Below are 15,592 nucleotides of genomic sequence, written 5' to 3'. Positions count from 1 at the left end.
CACAGTGTTTTAGCTTTTATTAATTTAGGGATCGAGTTCCGGAACCAAGAGGTTATGGTGAAGCTGTACAAAACTCTGGTGCGGCCGCACTTGGAGTATTGTGTACAGTTCTGGTCACCGCATTATAAGAAGGATGTGGAAGCTTTGGAAAGGGTGCAGAGGAGATTTACTAGGATGCTGCCTGGTACGGAGGGAAGGTCTTACGAGGAAAGGCTGAGGGACTTGAGGCTGTTTTCATTAGAGAGAAGAAGGTTGAGAGGTGACTTAATTGAAACATATAAAATAATCAGTGGGTTAGATAGGGTGGATAGGGAGAGTCTTTTTCCTAGGATGGTGACGGCGAGCACGAGGAGGCATAGCTTTAAATTGAGGGGTGAAAGATATAGGACAAATGTCAGAGGTAGTTTCTTTACTCAGAGAGTAGTAAGGGAATGGAACGCTTTGCCTGCAATGGTAGTAGATTCGCCAACTTTAGGTACATTTAAGTCGTCATTGGATAAGCATATGGACATACATAGAATAGTGTAGGTTAGATGGGCTTGAGATCAGTATGACAAGTTGGCACAACATCGAGGGCTAAAGGGCCTGTACTGTGCTGTAATGTTCTGTGTTCTATGTTCTATGTGAACTACACTCCCCAGTAGCATTTGAAACCAAGATAAACATTCATTTCAGCTTAAGCTGTAATTGAGTATTTGGAAAATGTCAACAACTGATAGAAACTGCTGAAATATAGGATAACAATTTTTTTCCCAATCTACAGCATCAAAGTGGCTCTAGAGAAGGTTTTTTTAAAATCTCTGATTGGTTTAGTCTTTCGTTTCTTAGTTTAAATGGCCGAGGATTTCAAACACTGCAGATAATGTCATTTAGAAATACCTGTGAGCCCATGTCAGGTTACCAAAATGTGGACCAGGATGAACACAGCAGGCCGAGTAGCATCTCAGGAGCACAAAAGCTGAAGGGTCTAGGCCCAAAACGTCAGCTTTTGTGCTCCTGAGATGCTGCTTAGCCTGCTGTGTTCATCCAGCCCCACACTTTGTAATCTTGGATTCACCAGCATCTGCAGTTCCCATTATTTCTGAGCCCATTTCAAGTGTTTATATCTGCTCCACAATTTTATGTCTCCCATACTGTGAACCAAAGATACGTTAAATGTGAAAATGGAGTCTGTTTGAACTGTTTATTAATTTCATACGCCCGTTCCATTTGCAAACCATGTCTCAGGCCTGGCTGCCAGCAAATGTACAAGCTCTAAAATGCAGCCAGGCCTTTTACATTCGCATCTCACCTGCCATTTTTAAAGGTCTTCAGAATTTCTAAATATCACAAAAAAAATCTAGCCTTAATAATTTAAATGATCTTGGCTTGTAAATGTGGACAATGAAATGCAATGAATGTGAGAGTAAATAACTGATCTTAAAATTTGAAGTAAATTTGTCAGGTCTCAACAAACAATTGTGAAGTAAATCAGTGTAAAAAAAGTGCACCAACTTAACTTTTAAGAATTCAACTTAATCACCTAAAATTGCATGACTTGTGAGTGCATGGAACTAGTTTTTCAGTGATAGAAGTGTGGAGAATTCTATGTTCACTTACTATGATTTAAATACATGAAGTCTTGAGAGAAAGCTTGGGGCTAACAGTTTTGCAGCTATGTATTATAAAACACAACAAAACCCAAATACAGCTCCAACACTGAAAAATAACATGTCCCAAATGATACCAACAAGATGATTAGTCAAGTATTTCTGAGAAATCCTTGCATAGATCTGCAATTAAATTTCAATTGCAGTGGGTAAATACAACTACTGTTACTTAAACCTGAATTAATTCCCTGTGTCATGCACATAATCTTGTCCGCAGGCTCCACTTGACAAAACACATTGCTGTTCTTTTTCAAAAACCTGACAAGAACATTAAACACTTCTATAAAATATGTTATATTGTTGTATAATGCCAAGGGATTAAGAAAAAGTCTCATCAATGTTTTTGCAATTTGTTATATTTCTGATCATTTGTACACCATTTCCTACAGAAATTCAAACTGATGAATCAACTTTTATGTAAGAAACACAAATTGAAAGCAATAGCACAGTCTCATTCCTAAATGGCACTTTTATAATTTCACAATGACAAGTATAGAAGTTAATAGTTAACACTGTAACACATTGGCTGGCAAACCCAGTTATAAAGTATGTTCTCTTCAGATGTTTTCATGGACACTTGCATGTCGTTTCGTGTGATTCCATTTTTCACTTTATCAAAAAGCTGGAAAAGAAGAACATTTATAAATGGCAAGGCACTGGTCTTTAAGCATTACTGATCTATCCACCAATTAATTGCAACATTTAAATAAGTGTTCTCCATACTGTGAGACATATTTGAGCCACAGACTAACCTAAAAAATGAATGATTTCAAAAAGAAGTTTGGTAACTGAAAACCAGGCTAAGTATAAAATTGTGATTTGTGATTTTCTGGAAGTTCAGAGAAATGCGCTTGTCATAATTTAAACTACAGGTTTGCTCAGTTTCATCACTTATATAGTGAAAATCAGTAATAAAAATCATGAGGATATTCATCATTGTTGCAGTTAAGTCACAATTAATTGTATATGTACAATGATACTCTAAATCTGATTGTAAATTGACAACAAATGTTGACAATTTACGTTTCATCAAGACGGAGTCACGGCATCATGTGACATTTTGTGCAGAAAGGGCTACACTTGTCTCTGCAAAGTCACTAAATTATAAATATTCATGTGGAAGACCCTTCCTTGAAGAAATATTAAGTTGGCAAGGTCAATTTACATATTACACTTACTATTATCTGAATATTTACAAAACATCAAATTCAATGGTCACCTCAGACTTAGTGTCTGCAAACTTGAAACCAAACAAAGTGAGGTGTGGAGAAACCATTATATCATAATAGATTTGAAGGACCACAATTCATTTCCCACTGTGAGACAACGGCTTATGACATTGGATTACTTGTGTGGTTACTGGAAATACTAATGCCATGGACACATGAGGAGTGGCATGGTGGCTCAGTGGTTAGCATTGCTGCCTCACAGAACCAGGGACCTGGGTTCAATTCCAACCTTGGTCATTTGTCTGTGTAGAGATTGCACGTTTTCCCTGTGTCTGTGTGGGTTTCCTCCCACAGTCCAAAGATGTGCAAATGAGGTGGATTGGCCATGGGAAATTGCCTGTCGTGTTCAGGTAGGTGTAGACTAGGTGGGTTGTAGGGCAATGGGTCTGGGTGGGGTGCTCTGAGTGTTGATGTGGACTTGTTGGGCCAAATGGCCTGTTTCCACCCTGGAGGAATTCTATGATGATCAAAACTGTCTTGAGATAATTTTTCTTTTCATCTCTTTTAATAAAACTTATTATTCCAAAAAGAGAGCAACACAAATCAAGCCCAGAATTCTTAGGGCAGAAGATTGTTACTCCCTTTCCTGACAGGACAGTGGAGTAGCCTGAGGAGTGCAGTGTTTCAAGAAGGCAGTTGACCACCACTTTTTCAAGGGCAATAAATGCTCGCCCAGCCAGTAATGTCTACATTCCAGGAATTAATTTTGAAAAGCAAATCTGTCTATACAGACACTCAACTCAGACTAATTTGTGTTCCACCTGCGAGATCATATTTCTTCTGTGCAGGAGCTGAATCACAACTGTACGAAAACTCAGAAACGTCCAGCATTCAGCTATTTTTAAAGAATCAGCAGAGAGAAACCTTTTTCGCACCTGCAAAGTTAAATCTTAAAGGGTTAATAAAAGACCTGTGATTAGTTTCTTGTTATCCTGTTAAGAATTGAAGTACATATGTCATTGCTAGGACACATCTTTCCTTGTTGAAAATTTTTCTGCATTTGATGAATTGAGTGCTTTGTTCTATTCACATCTTGGATGTATAAATATTTGCCCTATCTTTTAATTTAAATTTATTTGAAAGCCTGTTTCATTTCTATTCTGTATGGTTTAAAAATATCCCTTCTTAGAAAAAAATCTTGTTGCAAACAGTCAAGAGGTGAAGAAAAAAGGGAAAAGTTATCCCACACACCTGTCACCGTCCATGACATCAGTATGTGAGAAAACACAGCAAAGTCTATACTACTCATTCCCTTAGGCTATTAAACCAGCTGACATGTGGAACAGGAGGTTGAAAAAGATCAGTATAAGTTCAATTCTTTAGCTCTGCAGTTTAGATTACATTACAATTTAAAAAATGGTAACACATGATAAATATCATTAAAATAAAGACAGAAGAGAGGCCACAATGACTAAGATCATTGAGCCCATGCGAGGAAGGACCTGCACAAATGATGTGTAACCAAGTCCAGATTTTACCCTGCCATTCCCATGAATGTGGGGGATCTGGTGGTGGTAATTTTTGTCCTTGTGGGCACTCTGGGCACTGCCCCACCAATGCAGCCAAGTCTGCATCTCGTTGTGGCCACCAGACCAAACGGATGAAAAATGAAGTGAAGAACTATATCACTATGAATTTGCTCAAACTTATCGCTAAACATGTGTCCTGTTTATGCATCTGATTTGATTCATGCTGCAAAAATGTTGTCATTTTGCAAAAAAAACCTCTTTAAAACATCTGTCTTTATCAAAGGCCTATCAAAACTTCTCTATCCGAATATTGCAGGCTTTGTTCTAAGGACTAACCCTTCCCTCTACTCACCTGAATGCTTTGGATTTCCCTTTCTGAAGAATCTCTAGTCTCAAGGCAATACTTATGCTGAGATTTTTATGAGTTCCTCAATTCAAATGTAGTAACCAATTGGCCTCCTAATTGTTGTTAGAACTGTATTCATCCAGGTGAGTATTTCCATCATGCTCCTGACTTGTGCCTTGTAGATGGTGGACAGGTTTTAGGGAGACAGGGGATGAGTTAGTCACTGCAAAATTCGCCCCTGAACTGTTCTGAGCAATTATTGAACTGGAGAGGTGCTTGTTTTATCTGGCTCCCTCGGAGGGAAACCTGATAAGAACAACTTGAACTGTAGGAAAAGTTGCTAAGGATAAACTGCCCAGCTAACTTCGCTCATTTCTGAAACAAATTCTTCTCATTGGGTTCAGGGTGAAGCTTATTTGTTCTTTTGTAAGAATGAATGAAGAAACATCTCCAAGTTGAAACTTAGAAGATTTTGTGGGAGTTTGGCGAGGTAAACGTTGCAAACATGTTTCCCCTAGTGGGAATGTAGTTACAGAATAAGGGGACATTCATTTAAAATTGGGATGCAAAGTAATGTCTTCTTTCAGATGGTAGCGAAATATCTGGAATCTCCTATCCCAGACAGTTGTGAAGGCTAGATCAGTGAAAATGTTTAAAAAGGACATAGATAGATGTTTGAAATATTGAGTAGCTAAGGGCTATGAGGAGCTGGCATGAAAGAGAAGAGAAGAGTTGAGGCCTGGAGAAGATCATTCATGATCTTATTGAATTGGGAGAAGGAGATGGCAGACTTGAGGGGATGCACGTTGTACTCCTGCTCCTATTTCTGATGTTCTTATAGTCTAAGCTGTAGTTTCTGAGTAGTTGTGACTGCAAGACTTTAGACTCAACAATGCATAATTAGTGATACAATCACACTTGCCAGAACATCATTGCAACTGACCCTGTGACATTTTCCACTTTAAAGTTTTATTCAAGAACAACTCATTGGCCAAAATGTTGTTTTTCAAGAAAGCCAATCCCTGCAAAAAATGAATCTATTCCATTTTTCTCTTTTCTTGAATGTTGTTCTTGAGTTTGCATGTGTATTTGGGAGATATTTAGACAGATAACTTTTTTTTGCATTACTACCATGTAAGTTAATCAATTATTGTATCTTCATTCTATTATTTTGTTTTGAAGAGAAAACATAAGTTGTATTTATTAGGAAACCTGGTTGATAGGTATTGTTTAACACCTAAAATACATGAGCCATTTAATTGGTCATCTGGTCACTAAAGAAAATATTTTCATTTGATGTTGTGATCTCAGGTGTAGCATGACCAGAGAAATGGTGTATTCCTCCAACTTTGGTCATAGCACCATAGTGAGGTCAGGAGCGAAGTAGCCCTGGCAGAATGCAGTCTGAGCAGATTATTGCTGAGCAGATGCCACCTAATAGGCTGGAGACAGAAACGGGCTTGTATCCATCCCTAGTAATGAAATCAAATCCACAACTCTGGCTCCTCCGTCCTTAGGTGTGATGTTTTACTCTGAGGACTGAGTGGTAGAGAGTCAACTAGGTGTTTTAAATACTGCCAGATTCTGATTTCTTTTGAAATCAAAACTTCACTCATAATGCCGCATCCTTGATATTCAGTCCACTCTTTAAGTGAATGGAAAACTGAGCATATTCTATTTCAAATCTAAAATCCGTTTGCCTGGTTTCCCTCTAGTCACAGGTTGATGAGTGACCCTGAGGGTAGTACTTTACAGAACTGGGTTGCAAGGGCTCAGAAAATCAAGTAGGGAACTGGCAGGGTCCTACACATATGGAGGAACTTAAATTGATGTCTGCAATTGAATCCTTGTCTGGAAGCTTCCGTTCAAACAAGAGGCTGGGGACCCTGTCAGACAGGGAGTAGGTCAGTGATGAACACAACAGGAGTTAAGTCTGCTTTTGGGTCAGTTGTAGCCTTAGGACAGAGGTGTCACGGGGCCACTGTTCTAATTGGAGGGTTACCAATTCTGAGGGAAATTCAGGGCCTGATGGAAGGAAGGTCAAAGGCCTCATGGCAAGAAATACAATATTCACAAAACCCAGGTACCAGCTGTTAAGCTGCAAAAATTAGAGCAACAATGAAGCCCCAGCCTGACCATCACTTTTAAAGTTTCACCCCACTTTGTTGAACCTTGTGGTCACCAGTCCATCATCATATCCTCAATAACAGTCAGAAATAAATGGATTGGAGATGGCTGGGTCAAGAATCAGCTTTGTGTCCGAGCATAAACCTACTCTACAATACTTTCTGATAAGTCGTGAGATCTTGTTGCAGCTCTATAAAACTTTAGTTAGACCGCACTTGGAATACTGCGTCCAGTTCTGGTCGCCCTCTTATCGGAAAGATGTGGATGCTTTGGAGAGGGTTCAGAGGAGGTTTACCAGGATGCTGCCTGGACTGGAGGGCTTATCTTTGGAGAAAAGGAGGAGGAGAGGGGACCTAATTGAGGTATACAAGATAATGAGAGGCATAGATAGAGTTGATAGCCAGAGGCTATTTCCCAGGGCAGAAATGGCTAACACGAGAGGTCATAGTTTTAAGCTGGTTGGAGGAAAGTATCGAGGGGATATCAGAGGCGGGTTCTTTACACAGAGAGTTGTGAGAGCATGGAATGCGTTGCCAGCAGCAGTTGTGGAAGCAAGGTCATTGGGGTCATTTAAGAGACTGCTGGACATGCATATGGTCACAGAAATTTGAGGGTGCATACATGAGGATCAATGGTCGGCACAACATCGTGGGCTGAAGGGCCTGTTCTGTGCTGTACTGTTCTATGTTCTATGGTTCATGTCTTCAAATACTGGGTCTTCACCTTCACCCAAAAAATATAAATATTTTTGCAACATTTCGAATTTCAGTTGGGTACATTTTCATTCAGAAGCATGTTAGAACTTAAAATGAATCTCTCGTGATGCAAAGGAGATTTCACTTAATCATGTCCTTTTATTAAATTTTGTTGCTGGATTATGTTCAAAAAATTGCAATTTCTTTAACAAGTTGTTTTCACTCATCATTAATTGCAACTACTTCAAAGAGAACACATCAAGATTATAAGAAGTAACCATGCCTACCTGTAGGGATACCCATGATACTTGGAGCGGAATATTGACAGCAGCAAGCTGAAGAAGAAAACGACCAAACCTAATCCCACCAGGCAGATTACTATAGGAAACAGACCGACAGCACATCAGAATTGATCTAAGTAACTCAGTGCAACTTCAAACGTGCTCACTTATGTACAGTTTGATGACAATACTGCTTGTTTCGTTCAGCAGCTTTAGTCCACTTTCAACTAACTGCTCATTATTTGCAATGTTGTGGAAGACTTAATGCTAAAAAGTAACTTTCGAATGAGATTGGATGGTGAAACCATCCAATTTATAACAATCTGCTTTACCGTTTCTGAGCCAATTGGAGCTATGGAAGTTTATCAGGTGTGACGAAGCAAGACATTGCAAATACAAAACCAGAAATTGCTGGGAAAACTCAGCAGGCCTGGCAGCATCTGTGGACAAAAAGTGGAATTAACATTTTGGGTCCAGTGACCCTTCCTTAGAACTGTGAACAAGACATTGCAAATACTTTGCTGCAAATTTGTGGGTGACACAACTTCTCAATCCAAAATACACACATTTATTTGGTGAGTGGGAGAGAGGGTTGAACAGTCATCACATCAGTAACGTTGTATCATGCTTCACTGAACACAATTCCTATGTCAAATATTCAGTATAATGGTACATAACTCTCAACAGACTGCCTTATACCGTCACTAACTAACAGGCCTCCCGCAAGCAAATGAGGTCTTGGGAGACTTACAAATTTATAATTGCTGTGTCGAAGAATGAGATAGTAAGACAAAATGTTTGTTGAAGAGGATTGTTTTGAGGACAGTCTTAAAGTAAGAGAATGAGACAGGACATTGTCTGTACCTTCCAAAATTATTTTATAATCCTCTTTTCATATCACAAGCTGCGGGCTTTGACAATTTAGCTGGTTATGGGAAATGAAGAAATGGCAAAGCAGTTAAACAGGAATTCTGCATCAGTCCTAACAGAGAAAGATACTCTGAATAATCATCAATACTAAATAATATGGGAAAGGAATTAAGTACCATCACTAGATAAGAGGTATTAAACAAACTCATTGGGCAAATGTATGTAAGTCCCCAGACCCTGATGGTTTATTCCCAAGCTTCCTAAAAGAGGCAGCTATAGAGATGCTAGATGCATTGGTTGTAATCTTTCAAAAAATTGTCAAATTCTGGAGAAATATAGGAGGATTGAAAACTGCCAATGTCACAGTGCTATTCAAAAAGCGAGGGAGGCAAAAAGTAGGTAATTACTAAGGAAGCAAAATGAGTACATTTGGAAAAATCATAATCTAATCAAACAGAGTCAGGATGGCTTCATGGAAGGGAAATTGTGTCTAGCTAGTTTAATATAGTTTTTGGGGGAAATCTGATCCAGGGTTGAAAACAGAGAATGAGCAGACACATTGCATTTGAATTCCCAGAATGTGTTCAACAAGGTACCCCACAAATGGCTAAGTTGTAAGATAACAGCCTACAGTGTTCGAGGTAATATATTTGTGTGGGTAGAGGATTAGTTAAAAGTAAAGAAACAATAAGTGGGGATAAGGGATTGATTTTCAGGTTGCAACCTGTAACCAATGGCATTACACAGGGATCAGTTCCCATAACTGTTCACAATATATATTAGTGGCTTGGAAGAAAGAAGTGAAAGTATTGTAGCCAAATTTGCAGATGACACTAAATAGGCAGAAAGGGAAGTTGCAAAGGGAATACAAAAAGTTTACAGAGAGATAATAACAGAAACAAAAATTGCTGGAAAAACTCAGCAGGTCTGGCAGCATCTGTGGAGAGAAAGTAGAGTTAACTTTTCAGGTCCAGTGACTCTTCATTGGAACTGTTCTGAAGTATGATCACTGGACTCTAAACGTTATCTTTGCTTTCTTTTCACAGGTGCTACCAGACCTACTGTGTTTCTTCATTTCTGTTTTTGTTTCAGATTTCTGGTATGTGCAGTTCTTCATTTTATTTCACAGAAGTATTGATACGTTAAGTAAGTTGGCAATAGGTGTACAATGTGGGAAAAAGTGAAGTTATTTAGTTTGGAACGGAGAACAAAGAATAGTGCATTATTTACTATGGAGAAAGGCCGCAGAAAGCTGTAATAGAAAGTGACTTAGGAGTACTTGTACATGAAACACAGAAAGCTAGCACACAGGTGCAGGCAGGTAATCAGGAAGGCTAATGGAATGTTGGCCCTTATTTCAAGGCAGCTGGTGTATAGGAGCAGTGAACTCCTGCTGCAATTGTACAAGGTGTTGGTGAGGAGTTTGCTCTCTTTATTTAAGGAAGGCTATCATTTTATTGGAGATATTTCAGACAAGGTTCACTAGGATGATTCCAGATATGGGGGATTTGTCTTATGAGCAAAGATTAAACAAGTTGAGACTCTATCTACTGGAGTTTACAAGAATTTGCTTTATAATTAGCGTGGCATGGTGGCACAGTGGTTACCACTGCTCCCTCACAGTGCCAGTGACCCGAGTTTGATTCCTGGCTTAGGTGACTGTCTGTGTGCAGTTTGTACATTCTCCCCATGTCTGCATGGGTTTCCTCCCGTAGTCCAAAGATGTGCAGATGAGGTGAATTGACCTTGCTAAATTGCCCATCAGGAAGGTGTAGATTAGGTGGGTTCGAGAGAGGTGGGTCTGGGTTAGATGCTCTGAGGGTCAGTGAGGACTTTTTGGGCTGAAGGGCCTGTTTCCATGTTGTAGGGATTCTACAATGATTAAAGAATGAGTGGTGATCTCTTGAAATATATAAGGGTCTCCAGGGGTCTGATGCGATAAATGCTAAGAGGATGTCTCCCTTCATGGGAGAATCTAAGACACAGGGCATACTGAATTGGACCACAAATAGTACTGAAGGCCAAGAATACATTCAAACAGGTGTAGTCTGCCATCCTTTTGAACATTAATAAATAAACTAAGAAGTAGGCTATTCAGCCTATCATGCCTGTGCTTAATCTTTTGAAAGATATAGTCAATCTGTCACAATCCCCTGTCCTTTCCCTATGGCCCTGCAATCTGCTACCCTTCAAGCAATTTTCCAAATTTCCATTTGAAAGTTATTATTGAGTCTGCTTCCACCGTCCTCTTGAGTAGTGCAATCCAAATCAAAAATTCTCATCACAACAACCTCTGGAATTTTGCCAGTAACCTTTTTTAAAAACACATTCATAGGATGTGGGATTCACTGGCTGTTCGGGCATTTATTGCCCAACCCTAGTTACCTTTAATAAGATCGTTGAGCCACTGCTGTCCTTAGAAATTTCATCAGTTGAAACTACTGCATGGCTTGCTCAGCGATTGGGTCTGGTGTCATATGTGGGCCAGACCAGGCAAGGATGGTAGTTTTCCTTCCTAATTTTAAAAACACAGAAAATAGGAGCAGGACTAGGCCATTTGGACTTTCAAACTTGCTCCATCATTCATTATGATATTGGCCGATCATCCAGCTTAGTAGCCAGTTCCTGCATTTCCTGCACATCCTTTGATCCCTATGGGCTCAAAAGTGTTGTATTCAACTCCTTCTCAAAATCAGACAGTGGTTTTGGCTTTGAGTGCTTTCTGTGGTGGCAAATTCCACAGGGTCACCACTCCCTGGGTGAAGAAATTTCTCCTCATCTCAATTCTAAATGGTTTACGCTGTACCCTTAAACTGTGAGCCCTGGTTTTGGACTCCCTTGTCATTGGCAATATCTAGCCTGCACTTACCCTGTCTACTTCTTTCAGCATTTTATAGGGTCCTATTAGATCCCCTGTCATTCGTCTGAAGAGTTGGATATGCCAATATAGCTGAATTCCCCAAGTGCAAGCTACATTAGATTACACATACATTGAAAGAGCCATTACATAATGGAGCTGAGTTCATTAGAGCAAAAGGACCCGATTCCATCAATGTGCATGGGATCTGTGATTATCAACTCCACTTCTCAGAAGTTTGTTCTCAGTATCCTGGAAGATGCCATGTTGTCAATATATTATAGAACTCTTGGATTAGTGAGTCCAAATGTCTTACAAGGATGGCTACTGGTAGACAATGGCCATCCACTGTGACCATGGCGGATGACTCTGTTACAAAACCCTCTGACTGAGGCAGAGTGCAGTTGATGTGGTCTGTGAAGATGTGGTTCTGACACTTGGATTAGTCTGGACGGCTCTTACAGTACACTCTAGGCAGTGTGACGCATAATCGTACCATGCTACGCTCTGGACAACTGGAAAAAGCAAAGAAGAAACATGCTGGATGCTGAGGAACTGGGAGAATGGGAGCAGTCTTCCAAGGTGAAAGATGAGTTTAATGAGTAGGAGGAATATCACCTTCTGCATGATAGAGGGCAGGTACTGCAAGCCAGAAATGAGTTCCAATGTTGTTTGAAAGTAGAAATAACCAGCAAATGACCACCAAAGAACAGAGGGAGACAATAAAGTATGAAGATAAATTAATATAAAATGGGCAATATGATTCTTTAAATATGTAAAAAGAGAGAGTCCAAAGTGAACGTAGGCTTCTCACTGAATAAGGTTGAGTAAATAATGGCAATCCAGGATGTGGCAGGGAAGTTGAATAAATACTTTGCATTTGTCTTCATAGTAAAGGGCATTAACGGAATTCCAAAAAATACTAAATCTAAGGTGGGAAGGAGATAAGTACAATAACTGGTGCTAGGGAGGCCAATGGGGTCCAAGACCAATAACTATCTTGGCCTTGATGGGTAGCATGCTAGGATGTTAAAGGAAATAACTGTAGAGACAGTGGATGCAATAGCATTAATCTTCCCAGAATCCTTAGATTCTGGAAAAGTTCTGGAGGATTTGCAAATTGCCATTTTAACATCCTTAATTGAAAAGGCAAAGAGGCAAAGAAACACAGGTAACTAAAGGCCAAGTGTCTCAACATCTCATATTGGAACGTAAAAGCAAAGCATTCAGATATGCATGATGTGATCAAGCAGAGTCAGCATGGCCTCACAAAGAAGAAATTGTGCCTGACAAATTTGTTAAAATTCTCTGAGAAGGTAACAAACAGGATAGATAGAGTGGGACCAGTAGCTGTAATATATCTGAATATCCAAGAAATGTTTGATAAAGTACTGCACGTAAGCTTCAAGTGTTGAGGGTAGTACATTAGCATGGATAGAGGATTGGTTAACTAATAGAAAACAGTGAAACTCACCAAAAATGTCCCTTTTTAAAAATATAGTAATATTCAGCCCTTTCTGTCCTCCGCACAACTTAGTTACTGACTTATCTTTGTATTGTAAACACAGATTTGGCTAATAGTGTCCATGTCATTCCTGTGCATTTTAAATAAAGCCCCAGCTTCGATCATTTTGGAAGTCCACTAGCGACAGCGAGTCAATGTGAAAATGGTCCATTTGTCTCACCTCTGTTTCCTGTTCATCTGTCAATCCTCTATCCAGGCTAATGTTACTCCTAATACCACAAGTTTTTCTCCTGTGAATAAGATGTACTGAATGTGATTCTTTTTGTTCTTGGGTTTTAGGTGTTGCTGATGTGGCCAGCATATATTGTTCATTCTTAGCTGCTCTGGAGAAGACAATGGTGAAGTGAAATGAGAATAAGCATGTCTTTGGAAGAAGTATTTCTGACTTTGGATGATGGCAAGCTAGGAGGTGAAATAACTGGTGTTGTCTCTCCTCCACTTTATCAGGTATCAGTGGACGGCAGAGAGAGGTTATTGGAGTTAATTAAAGGATGGAAGTGTGTTGTGGAGGGAGTCGAGCTGGATGAACACAGCAGGCCAAGCAGCATCATAGGAGCAGGAAAGCTGACGTTTCAGGCCTGGACCCTTCTTCAGAAATGTTGTGGAGGGAGTAATCTTTTTGGAATGTTGAAGGGGAATAAATGCGGAGAACAGTTTGTTGGTGGCACAATGCTGGTGGGGAAAATGGCGACGAATGATCTGTTGAATATGAAGGCCAGTTGCTAGTGGCTTGCGGCATATGCTCTCTATCATGCAGATGAACCCTGTTGTGATTCCAAGAGCGAGGGAAAGGAGTGAGAATAAAATAGCAGGAAGTGGTATGTATATGGTCAAGGACTCTGTGACTCTCAGGGAGGACCTTCTGGGGAGAAAGTTGAGGAGAAAGGAAAGCATATTAGAAATACTTGTACAGAGATGCCATTATCAAAATATTTATAAATAAGTTGAAGACCTGGGAGAATGGAACATGGTTGTACAGTAAGTGTGATTAAATAAAGTAATACCAGGAGCATTTTTTTTGCATCAAGTACACAATATTTTAAATGAAAATTATTTCATTTTCCTGCATGTTTCATTGTATTTGTGTTGCAGTTTTCTACAAACATCTTGGGTGAAAATTTCAGTTATAAATGTTAAATGTTTGATAATGTTGCACAAGAGGCTTTTGAACGTCAATATTTTTTGAACTATGTAATGCTTTTTTAAAAAAGTATCCGTTTTGAATGATCATACCCACACTGCGTAAGTGATTATACATTTTAATTTTACACCTAATCACCAAGTCTTTATCAATAATAACATTTTACTGCCGTTTTTCAGATTTATAAAATATTCTACAGCAATGGTTTTGCTAGAATCTCTTCATGTGAAAGTATTTTGGTCGGTACTTGACATTTGTAGAAAAACTTAATTGCTTTGCATTAACTAATATGGATGAATGCTGAGAAAATGTAGCTAAGGTACAGATCAGCCATAATGTAACCGAGTGATGAAACAGACTTGAGAAGCTGAAGAGTTAATTCCCTTTCTATATTCCAGCGCACGGATTTATTGTTCTGGAATAAAACCTGCTTACTTCTCAGAAATGATACTGTGCTCCCAGTGGGCAGCCATGTTCATTTGGAAATCAACATATAACTCTGTAGTCATAACTCTAAAATTTGTTCTCCCTTCAAGTGTAGCCATCCTGTCCTAGCATGAAACTATTGAATTTAACATTCAATGTGTAAGCTTAATATCTGATTCACAAAGCATTGCTATGGATGAACCATAAACCTACGGCAATAACCAGAGAATGTAATATAGATCCACTCACTGTGTCCAACTTCAGGCCTTTCTCATGACAGGCAATTATCTAAATGATTCAGAGGTGGGCCACTTTTTAAACAGAAGGTATAATGTTCCTCAAGTTATCATCACACCTTCAAACAGCTGGAAGGGTGAAAAGTAGCCACTTTGAGGAGATTTGATCAACATAAGAGAAATACTCCAGAGTCTTCTAATCTAAACCAATTGAAGGGTGGAATTTAATGCTGATGGAAGGACTGGGAAAAGAAGTGGGTAGTGGCACTGCATTGCGTGGGAAGGAAAGTATCAAGTTCCTATCTGAATTCTTGTGGAACAGATGGCATTCCTGACACACATGGAGGGAAGCTAACTATAATGTACTTGCATGCAATACATGTCAATTAAAACACTACATTTTATGGTTAAATTTTGTTCTTGTGAGCTTTGTTGAGAATCAGGCAGAATCATGTGAGATATCTGGTGAGGGCTTTCTGAATAACAAAAGCAACTCACAACATCTTTAATTCGGAGGTAGTAGGAACTGCCGATGCTGGACAATCTGAGATAACAAGGTGTGGAGCTGGATGAACACAACAAGCCATGCAGCATTAGAGGAGCAGGAAGGCTGACGTTTCAGACCTAGACGCTCCTTCATTTTTTTCTGAAGAAGGAAACATCAGCCTTCCTGCTCCTCTGATGCTTCTTGGCCTGCTGTGTTCATCCAGCTCTACACCTTGTTATCTCAATACATCTTTA

At 39.4% G+C, this 15,592-nt stretch overlaps 1 protein-coding gene across 2 annotated transcripts in view; it reads right to left on the bottom strand.

The window, feature by feature from the left end:
* Positions 1-996: 996 nt before the first annotated feature.
* Positions 997-15,592, bottom strand: part of tusc3 (tumor suppressor candidate 3) — a 405,732-nt gene continuing 391,136 nt past the window's right edge. Inside the window, exons 9-10 of one of the 2 annotated variants that reach the window (XM_048544990.2) lie at positions 7,803-7,893; positions 997-2,271 (exon numbers count right to left, since the gene is read on the bottom strand). In XM_048544990.2, coding sequence (XP_048400947.1) covers positions 2,256-2,271; positions 7,803-7,893 — 107 coding nt within the window. In that variant the 3' untranslated portion in view covers positions 997-2,255. The remainder of the gene's footprint in view (positions 2,272-7,802; positions 7,894-15,592) is intronic. The other variant, XM_059651455.1, reaches the window with a different exon arrangement.

This window comes from Stegostoma tigrinum, chromosome 1 (assembly GCF_030684315.1).
Source record: "Stegostoma tigrinum isolate sSteTig4 chromosome 1, sSteTig4.hap1, whole genome shotgun sequence".
Classification (NCBI taxonomy): Eukaryota; Metazoa; Chordata; class Chondrichthyes; order Orectolobiformes; family Stegostomatidae; genus Stegostoma; species Stegostoma tigrinum.
The sequence above is the reverse complement of the archived record's forward strand: the minus strand, read 5'-3'. Positions and strand labels throughout refer to the sequence as shown.